The sequence below is a fragment of the Piliocolobus tephrosceles genome, chromosome 20 (assembly GCF_002776525.5).
Source record: "Piliocolobus tephrosceles isolate RC106 chromosome 20, ASM277652v3, whole genome shotgun sequence".
Taxonomy (NCBI): domain Eukaryota; kingdom Metazoa; phylum Chordata; class Mammalia; order Primates; family Cercopithecidae; genus Piliocolobus; species Piliocolobus tephrosceles.
This window is the reverse complement of record NC_045453.1, coordinates 18,218,698-18,229,409: the sequence shown is the minus strand read 5'-3', so window position 1 is coordinate 18,229,409 and position 10,712 is coordinate 18,218,698. Positions and strand designations below refer to the sequence as shown.

Here is a 10,712-nt window from a genome sequence, read left to right as displayed (position 1 = left end):
TATTTATTACACTGTGAATTATAGTATTTACTTGATTTTCTCCTCCATAAACAGTAAACTCTATGAAGGCAGGTATACAGTACAGCCTGTCTTGCTCAAAACTGTATTCCAGATGCCTAGTGTGGGTGTTCAATAAATATTTCTTGAATAAACAGAATGAATGAGTGATAGGAATATTGGGATCGGTTAGAGAGCTAAAGACATATAGTGGGTTTGATATCTTTGCAATGTGAAAAATGAAGTGGAATGGTTGGCATATTATTATTAGTTTATTATTTATACCGTGCTCTGTTCCAAAAAGGATGTAAGGAGGCAGCATGGCTTGAGTACCACCTCATTTGATGAATTAAGGAGTTCACATCCATCTAGAGACACTTGTTTGAGATACTCTATTAGAAGACTACAGGATGGTTTGGGGGAGGGAAGAGTGCTAAGAAAAGCAGTGGCATCTTGTCCAACCTCATCTTCTCTCTCCTCATTTGCAAAGCTTATCTCAGGAGTAAGCCAAAAACTGGTGGGAGGGTTGCAGCAGGAAAATATTAGCAGTAAAGCAGGAGAGGGTTAATTCTTAGAAAGGTACACAATCCCACCATCCTTCCCACCTCTGGTGCCTACTGCAAGTAAAGAGTCTGGTCTTCTCCCGAAAGGCTCCGGCTGAGCCTACGGTCTCATGTGGAGAATAGCCAGCATGGTCAGTCTGTAGGCAAGGGGCCCACTGCTAGCTGCAGGCTCCAGGCTCTGCCCCTCCATCACCCTTTTCCTCCTCTTCATCCGACTGTGCCAAGGGCGTGTCTGCTCCATCATCACTTGGATTTGGGCTATGCAGGTTGGTGGAGGAGTCAGAGGAGGAGGAGGAGGTCCTAGATGTGGTCCTGTCTGATGTAGGCACCGGCAGGCTCAGCTCCTCCAAATGGTTGTCCACCCCTGCCCAGAGAGAAAAGCTGGTCAGGCCACAAACAGGCCTTCAGAGAACTCTTAAAGATTATCTGGCCAGGAGTAACTAAAGCCCACAGCGGGGAAGAGACTTTTCCAAAGTGACTTTGCCAGTCCAGCAAAGAGCCAGGATTAAGATCACCATCTCCTGACTTCCAGCTCCTTCCACTTCATTACACCATGTCTGGGTTCTAGAGTCAGGTCAATCAATGGTAAGAGTCCAAGTTCCACCTATATCACTTATTGCTGCTGAGTGGCTTTGAGCAAGTCACTTTCCCTTTCAAGGACTCTGCTCCTCTTCTGCAAAATAAAAGGGAGACCTACACCCCCAAAGGGTTTTGGGAATAAAATCTAAGAATGCTTATAAAATGCCTGGCATAGTAAGCCATCAATAAATAGTAGCAGTTTTAATTAAAAGAATATCTGTCTTACAAGTTAAGCATATGGGCTTTGGAGTAAGACAGACATGAATTTCAGTTTATCTACCTTCTGGCTACAATGTGACTTCTCTGAGCCTAATTTCCTGCTTATAAAATAGGGATTATATCACCTACCCTGACAGGACATTGTAAGGACTGAGATAATATATGTAAAGTATTTTAGTACAGTATTGGAACCTACTTAAGTACTCAATAAATATTAATATCATTATAATGACTAAAAGTACTTAAGTTGCCAAATGTAAAAATTACATTTTTACATTATTTTAATTATAGTGACTAATTATATTAATTTAACAAATGTAAAATTAAAGAAGAGATAGACAGTTCCCAGAATTTTGGATTGGAGATGTGTAACCCAGTTCCCCCTCAGGGTCAACTTCCCTAAAATCAGAACAGGCAGCTGTCTCATTGGTGGAAACAGCCACTTCCAGCCCTTACTTGTATACTTCCCCAGCCCAGCCTTGCAGCCTCGTTTCAGAGCCTGACATTCGGCTCTGGCTGACTAGCACTGAAGTCCCCAAAGCAGAGGGGCATACCAGACGACTGGGGGGTTGGTGGAGGATCTTCGCAAGGCAAGAACACATCTGCTCCATCCGGATCCCCAAGGTCAATAAGTTCTACTTGCTCCAGTGTGTCCACATTCACTTCCATGGATGAGATACTACCTATGGGGGCTGTGGATCAAGAAGTGGGCAAGTCAGGAGGACCCAAGCTGCACACCAGGACAGTGATAGTTATATGTCAGGTCCCAAGTTAGAAGCATAGAGGGCCAAGAAAACCAGAGGAGAGAGAGTCTCACAAGATTCAGGACCCACAGGACATCCTCCCTACCCTAGCCCAGTCCCTCTTCTCAGGACTTGGGACTTACGTCTCTGTGACTCGAGATGCAGGTGGGACAGAGGAAAGACAAACTCTGTCTCTGGCTGTAAAATGTCCTCGAAGAATTTCTGCCGCTCCCGAAGGCGGAGCTGCTGGCGCTCCAGGGCGGCCCGAGGATTTGGGTCCATGTCAGCTCCTGGGGAGAGGAGCAAAACAAGTACAGCTGCAAAGTTGAAAGACAAGACAAGGGGGACCTGGGCTTGGGGAGCCCCACTGCACCAGCGTCCCAGCAGTGGGGCCCCTGGCTCCAGCCTGGACACCACTGCCCTTGGCGACCTCTTTCCCCTTCCCTGAAACCAAGTGTGTCCCACAAACCAAGTCTCATGCAGAGGCGGGGCTTGCCCTAGCTCCACAAAGGGGATGCCAGTTCCAGGCACTGCAAGTGAGATACTCTGTATTCAGGGAACACAGCCAATGCCCAACTCTCCATATCATGTCCTCCTGAGAGGGGTTGGAGGGATTGGTTCAGCACAAATCCAGGAGGTACTTTTTCCCCTTAATAGGCCCTGCTTGCCTCAGAAGGCCAGGGACAGGATAGGATAGAGACAGAGATTTTAGGATGGAGGGTTCCCTTCCTCCAGTGCTGCAGCTCACCCCTTCCCATCCATCAAAACCCAGACAAAGGCTGAAGCAACCCCTCTCACGCCCCTCCCTTTCCACACACACAAACACACGTACACAAGCGTGTGCCATCCACCCCAAACCCTTGCTCTGAAGACACAGACCTGACTTCCAGACTAGGCTCTGCCCCTAAGGAAATCACCTTTCTGGTCTTAGTCTCCCCATCTGAAAATGGCATAATCGACCTACCTGCCTCAAATATAAGACCCTGCTTGTGAAGGTGAGCAATATATTTAGGAGACGACCATCTTTTCTTTGAACTCCAACAGCTCTTTATCCGTCCCCCTCCTCAGACACATCTCACTGACTTATCTCCCCATTAGTCAGTGAGGAGCAATTGGAAAGGCGGGTTCTGGGTCCAGTTCAGAGCAGGCCTCCTGACCCCTAGGGCTGAGAAGCCGAGAGCCGGCCAGAGCACTGGGGCAATGGGCCAGCCCAGGCCGGTGCATTCACTCCCATTCGCTCATCTTCTTCCCGGCGTTCTGCTCTGAGCCCATCACCAGAGGCAGGGGAGTTTCTAGCTTGAGGATCAGACGTCATCCTCCGCAGGCTGCCTTCTCCACCTCATCTGCACCCAGCGTATCCCAGACCCTGGCCAGCTCCACGGGCACCGCGGAGGTGAAGAGGGACCCAAACCCGAGTGGGCAAGGCAGGGCCACGGAAGTGTGGGGAGACCGTGCGGCCGCGGGCTGGCGGCGGAGGAGCGAGGCGCTGACGCCGATTCCTGGGAAAGGCTCTTAGAGCTGCCGCCCAGGTCACAACGCTAAAAATACCCAGGGCCCCTGGAGCCCGTGCTCCAGTGGCGGGGAGGGGGAGGGAGAGGCCGAGGTCGGGGAGCTGACACGGGCCAAGGGGCTCCGGGACACCCCCTCTTTTTTCCCCTCCCCCTAACCCCACCGATCTCACGAGACTGAAGGAACTGCCCCCGGGGGGTCGCGGAGCCCAGAGGTGGAGACAGGGAGTTGTTTACGCGACCTATACGTACTGGAGAGGGGGTGAAGAGATTTGGGGGCAGGAGGCTGCCAGGGGCAGGGCAGGAGCCAGCGAAATGGAGAACTCCCTCTCGGTCTCAGCCCCACCCGCACTGGAGCCAGCAAGAGGGAAAAAATTCCCTAAAAAGGGACACGCGGCGTCAGCAGAGGACGGGGGGAGGGCGCCCCCCCCAGGCCGTTCCCCTCGTGCTCCGGCCCCCTCCGCGGTCCCCCGCGGCACCTGCGCCCACCGCCGCTGGAGTCCCTACCTGCAGCGCTGGCGCCCCCGCTGACTCAGTCCGTCCGCTCCAGCGAGGCAGCGGCGGGGGCGTGGGAGCGAGCCGCGCCGGCCGGGGTGGGGCTGCGCCTCCAGGGCTCCCGGGGGACCGACGGGCCCTGGGAGCCGGGAACGAGGAAGAGGCGGGAGGCGGAAGTGGGGGAGGGGCGGCAGCGGGCGCACTTGCTCGCAGCTCGCCCCGCGGCCGGAGGCAGCCCCTGCGAGCGCGACTACTGGTACTTCCAAGGCAGTCAAAAAGTTACCCGCACGCATCCTTCCGCCCTCCGCCCAGCCGGGCTTCTCTGCACCACCCTCGCCGCCGACGCCGGTGCGCTGGTCTCCGCTCGATCGGATGCACTTGCTGCGCCCCCGCCCCGCGCAGACCCGCGGCGGGCACCCGCGCCGGCTATGCCCACGCACACTTCATGCTCTGCGCCTTCTGGGCAGCGCCCACGCAACGACTACGCGCCCTAATCCTGCCTCCGGCACCCTTGGCCACACTTGCCACACTTACACGCGCGCACTTCTCCAGAGGACGCACGATAGGAAAGAGAGAGTGGGGACCCGCAGGAGGTGTCAGGGCACTGACCCGGTGCCGCCCAGCAGGGCAGGTGCAAGGCGGCGGAGGACCCCTGCCCTGGGACTCGCCCGGCTGCCCCTGATTCCTGGCTCTGGGACTAGACAGAGCCGCCGCCCAACCTACCAGCACACTGGGCGGGGTGGGCGCCGGGCCGGCCGGGCGGGTCAGGGCTGGAGGAGTGGGCCGCTGTGCCGCGCCCCCCGACGCCGGCAAGGAGCCAGCACCTCCACGGTGCTAAGAGGGGCGCTGCACTGCTGGCCAGGCGGGGGTGGAGGGGCCAGGCAGCAACTGTGAGAGTAGAAACGTTTGCCCTCTTTCCGCAGCGTCTCCTGGCTCGGACCAGTGCTAGAAGTGTCCAGTCTAGCAGCTCCTGGACCAAGACTCCCTGGCCATTCCCTTCCTCCTCCCTTCCATCCACCCCCATACGGTCAGAGCTCCGAAAGCAGCGTGGTGACGGGTGCGGGGAGGGGAGTGGGGGGATCTCTCTGAGATACTTCTGCCTTGGGGTCACTGGATCATTCATTCGACAAACATCCGCGAACAAGCCAGGAACTAGGAGCCATGCTTGCCACCTCCCTCTCCCTCGCTGCCCATATTAAAATACACCTCCATTTCCTGTCGATTCTCTTTCCTAAATATCTTTCCAGTCCACCATTCCTTCCGTTTGCCCCACCACCTCCCGCCTGGGCTCCTAATGCAGTAGCCTTCTATCTGGTTTTCTTGTACTCATTCTGGCCCGGCTACACTCCATTCCCTGCATTGCAATTCAGCTGTCATTTCAGAACACAAGTCTGGTGTGCCCCCCACTCCCCCGCCACACGGTGTTGCCTAAACTCCTCCATTGTTAGAATAAAATCTGGACGCTGATATCTGAGCTGAGTCTTGAAGACATGAGTTCAACAAGCAGAAAAGAGGGAGAAGGGCATGTGCAGAGGGAGGGAAATGTGAACAAATCATTGATACATTCAGGTTTCCCTGTCAGGGGACCAGCACTCTGTACAAATATCTAAAGCACTGCCTCTTAGCATTATTGGGATCTCAAAACAACCCTGTGAGACAAATACAGCATGCAACTTTCCCACTAGTTTACAAGCATGGAAACTAGTTTGTGGGAAGCAACAAATGCAATGGTTAAGAGCACAGGCAATGTAGTCAGACCCTCTTGGGTTGTAAAACTATTGATGCCTCTAGTCAGCTGGGTAAACACTTATCTGATCCTTGATCTTTTACCTATTAAACAGGAATAATTAATCCCTCCCTCTTATGAGATAATTTATATAAAATGCTTAGTTATAGGACTTGGGCACTTTGGAAATGCTCAGTAATCATTAGCTGTTTTGATTGTAATGGGATCTGAGAAAGGGAGGGAACTGCTCTCTTCCACAAATTTCTGAAATTATAGGAAGTAAGCCCTAATTGTTAACACTTCCACAGAGCTTGTTATGTGGCAGTCACTATTATAAGTGCTTTACAAAAATTAACCCTTTGAATCCTCTTGTTGTTTCCACTTTACAGATACAGAAATTGAGATACAGAGAGGTGAAGGAACTTGTCCCAGGCCCTACAGCTAGTAAGTGATGGACCTGGAATTTAAGCCCAGGTAGACTGCCTCCAGAGACTGTGCTTGTAACCACTACTCCCAGTCTGATCCCCTTTTATCCTGTTGTAGTTTTAATCTTCTAAGAAGTATTTCAGTGGGTTGGTTTGATTCTTATTTCTCATTAATGGATAGAGTAGATACTTCATCTAATTTTCTAGCACAGAAAACGAGGGCCAAGTCAGGAGTACAGTGGATGAGAACTTAGCTCACTCCCAAAGTCATGTCCCCATTTTCACAGATGTTATCTTTTTTTTTTTTTTTTTAAAGAGTTTCGCTCAGTCGCCCAGGTTGGAGTGGAGTGGCACGATCTTGGCTCACTGCAACCTCTGCCTCCTGAGTAGCTGGAAATACAGGTGCAAACCACCATGCCTGGCTAACTTTTGTATTTTTAGTAGAGACCGGTTTTTGCCCTGTTGCCAGGCTGGTCTTGAACTCCTGGCCTCTAGCGATCTGCCCGCCTCAGCCTCCCAAATGCTGGGATTATAAGCATGAGCCACTGCGCCCGGCCAAGATGTATCCTTGAGAACATGAATCCATGGATTATTTTGAGCCCAAGATGAAGAAAGATCAGGAACCTCTGTCCCTTCTCTTTGCCAGATATTTGCCATAAAGAAGGAATAGAGAGGGGGAAACATCTAACCTGAAAATATTTCAGGGGGCTAAGCTGGAAGGGTGTCACCCAAAAGAAAGACCCAAGCAGCAGACTAGGAGTGGGTAGCCAAAAGGTTGAATAGCACTGTGAAAAGGTAGATGGCTTGAGACTCCGGCTTCCACCTAGGATGCAGAAAGCAGGGAAGAGCATCATTATCAAACTAATAACAGTTTTTAAAAATTGTTGGGTAATGTACAAAACCACAGCTTTTGTCAAACTTATCAGAGACCTAAGGTTGCAGAGCAACCAATTAACCTGCATTCCAAAGAAGGACAGGAGCCTCCAAGAAGAGATGGGATGCAGGCACTCGCTCAGTTGTGTAGCAAGAGAAAGACAAGCTCTCCTTGTAAGTAGGTAAGGACAGTTCAGCTAATGTTTATGTTTTTATTTTTCAGAGACAAAGTCTGACACTGTCCAGAGGCTGAAGCACAGTAGTGCAGTCATGACTCACTGTAACCTTAAACTCCTGAGCTCAAGGTATGCTCCCAGTTCAGCCTCCCAAGTATCTAGGACTGCAAATGCACATCACCACACATGGCTAATTTTATTATTATTATTATTATTATTATTGTTATTATTTGGTAGTAATGGGGTCTTGCTATGTTGTCCAGGCTGGTCTCAAACTCCTGGCCTCAAGTGATCCTCCTGTCCCAGCCTCTCAAAGTGTTGGGATTATGGGTGTAAGACAACATGCCAGGTCAAAATGTTTATGGAATTACTAAAGACCCAGTGTAGCTAGCATGACTATACAGAATTTGTAGGAGATATAGACACTGAAGTAATCATAGAAACAAAAAACTCAAACCTAATTCAACTCCTGAAAAAAATGACTGAATCCCCCACACTAATGGCCTAAGAGAAGAAGAGATATGACAATTTCCAGGCATAAATAATAATGAACTCAGTCCTTACTATTCTAAACACTGCATCCAAAACTCAATAAAAAATTACAACACAGGCCAGGGGCAGTGGCTTATGCCTGTGGTCTCAACAATTTGGGAGGCCAAGGCAGATGGATCACCTGAGGTCAGGAGTTTGAGACCAGCCTGGCTAACATGGTGAAACCTCATCTCTACTGAAAATACAAAAAATTAGCTGGGTGTGGTGGCAGGTGCCTGTAATCTCAGCTATTCGGGAGGCTGAGGCAGGAGAATCGCTTGAACCTGGGAAGCAGAGGTTGCAGTTTGACTGTGACAGTGGGTTACTTCTCATGAGATCTGATGGTTTTATAAGGGGCTTCCCCCTCTGCTGGGCACTTCTCCTTGCTGCCGCCATGTAAAGAAGGACGTTTTGCTTGGCAGTGAGCTGAGATCATGCCATTGCACTCCAGTCTAGTTGACAAAAGTGAAACTCTTACCTCGAAAAAAAAAAAACAAAACAAAACAAAACATTACAACACACACACACACACACACACACACACACACACACGCATACAAATTTTAAAATACCAAAAAAAAAACCTACTGTCAAGGACAAAGCAGGCCAGGTGTGGTGGCTCATACCTATAATCCAGCATTTTTGGGATGCCAAGGCGGATGGACTGCTTGAGGCCAGGAGTCTGAAGACCAGTCTGGGCAATATAGTGAGGCCCTGTTTCTATATTAAAGAGAGAAAGAGAGAGAGAAAGAGAGAGAGAGAGAAAGCATGACCAGGTGCAAGATGCAGATGCTGTAGTTATCTGACACAGAACTTAAGACAACTATAAGTAATATGTGAATATGAAAGGCTCTTGTGGAAAACTTAGACAATATGAAAGAATGAAAGGGGAATTTTTGCAGAAATATGAAGACTACAAATAAAAGAGACATAGAGAAATGCTAGAAATAAGAAAAAACACACATATATATATAACATATTTGAAGAAAGTTGTTGACAGGCGTATCAGTATACTAGTCCTTTCTCATGCTACTACAAGGACACACCTGAGACTGGGTAATTTATAAAGGAGAGAGGTTTAATTAACTCACAGTTCCACAGGGCTGGGGAGGCCTCAGGAAATTTACAGTCATGACAGAAGGGGAAGCAAACACATCCTTCTTCACATGGCGGCAGCAAGGAGAAGTGCCCAGCAAGGGGGAAAGCCCCTTATAAAACCATCAGATCTCATGAGAAGTAACTCACTATCACAAGAACAGGATGGGGGAAACCACCCCCATGATACAACTGTCTTCACCAGGTCCCTCCCACGACATGTGGGGATTATGGGAACCACAATTCAAAATCAGATTTGGGTGGGGACACAGTCAAACCATTTAATTTTGCCCCAGCCCCTCCCAAATCTCATGTTCTCACAATTCAAAACACAATTATGTGCTTCCAACAGTCCTTCAAAGTCTTAACTCATTTCAGTATTAACCCAAAAGTCCAAGTCCAAAGTCTCTTCTGAGACAAGGCAAGTCCCTTCCACCTAAGAGCCTGTAAAATCAAAAGCAAGTTAATTACTTCCTTTTGGGGGTTATAGGCATAGGGTAAATACCCTCATTCTAAATGGGAGAAATTGGATGGGGTAAATTGGCCCAAACAAAGGAGCTACAGGCCCCATGCAAGTCTGAAATCCAATAGGGTAGTCATTAAACCTGAAAGCTCCAAAATAATCTCCTTTGACTACAGGTCACATATCCAGGTCACACTGATGCAAGAGGTGGGATCCCACAGCCTTGGGCAGCTCCATCCCTGTGGCTTCACAGGGTAGAGGCCCCCTCCCTGCTGCTTTCATGGCTGGCATTGAGTGTCTGCAACTTTTCCAGACACATGGTGCAAGCTGTCGGTGGATCTACCATTCTGGGGTCTGGAGGACAGTGGCCCTCTTCTCACAGCTCCACTAGGCAATGCCCCAGTGGGGACTCTGTGTGTGAGATTTGACCCCACATTTCCCTTCCACACTGCCCTAGCAGAGGTACTCCATGAGGGCTCCGCCCCTGCAGCAGACTTCTACCTGGACATCCACGCATTTCCATACAACCTCTGAAATCTAGGCGGAGGTTCCCAAACCTCAATTCTTGCATTCTGCATACTTGCTGGCCCAATACTACATGGAAGCTGCCCAGGCTTGGGGCTTGTACCCTTTGAAGCAACAGCCTGAGCGGTACCCTGGCCCCGTTTTGCCGTGGCCGGAGTGCCTGGGATGCAGGGCACCAAGTCCCGAGGCAGCACACAGCAAGGGAGTGCTGGACCTGGCCCAGGAAACCATTTTTCCCTCCTAGGCCTCTGGGCCTATGATGGGAGGGGCTGCTGTGTAGGTCTCTGGTATGCCCTGGAGACATTTTCCCCCATTGTCTTGGTGATTAACATTTGGCTCATTGTTACTTAGGCAAATTTCTGTAAGGGGCTTGAATTTCTCCTCAGAAAAAAATGGGTTTTCCTTTTCTATCGCATCACTGGGCTGCAAATTTTCCAAACGTTTATTCTCTGCTTCCTCTTGAATGCTTTGCTGCTTAGAAATTTCTTCTGCTAGATACCCTAAATCATCTCTCTCAAGTTCAAAGTTCCACAGATCTCTAGGGCAGGGACAAAATGCCACCAGTCTCTTTGCATAGCAAGAGTGAACTTTACTCCAGTTCCCAACTAGTTCCTCATTTCCATCTGAGACCATCTCACCCTAGATTTCATTGTCTATATCACTATTAGCATTTTGGTCAAAGCCATTCAACAGTCTCTAGGAAGTTCCAAGCTTTATCACATCCTCCTAAGACTTTAGGAGGAGCCGTCTAAGACTTTAGGAAGTTCTACATTTTCCCACATTTCTTCTGAGCC

The 10,712-nt window shown here is 49.8% G+C and overlaps 1 protein-coding gene across 2 annotated transcripts; it reads right to left on the bottom strand.

The window, feature by feature from the left end:
• Positions 1-250: 250 nt before the first annotated feature.
• On the bottom strand, positions 251-4,836 carry DBNDD2 (dysbindin domain containing 2). 2 transcript variants are annotated; one of them, XM_023228008.2, is made up of 4 exons: positions 4,639-4,836; positions 2,245-2,391; positions 1,913-2,050; positions 251-924 (listed from the first exon to the last, which is right to left on the bottom strand). In XM_023228008.2, the coding sequence occupies exons 2-4, from the start codon at positions 2,381-2,383 to the stop codon at positions 719-721; spliced, it is 483 nt and encodes a 160-aa protein (XP_023083776.2). In that variant the 5' UTR covers positions 2,384-2,391; positions 4,639-4,836; the 3' UTR covers positions 251-718. The 2 variants fall into 2 exon arrangements, with proteins under 2 accessions (XP_023083776.2, XP_023083775.2); XM_023228007.3 differs by lacking the exon at positions 4,639-4,836 and adding an exon at positions 4,117-4,533.
• Between the last annotated feature and the right edge of the window lie 5,876 nt (positions 4,837-10,712).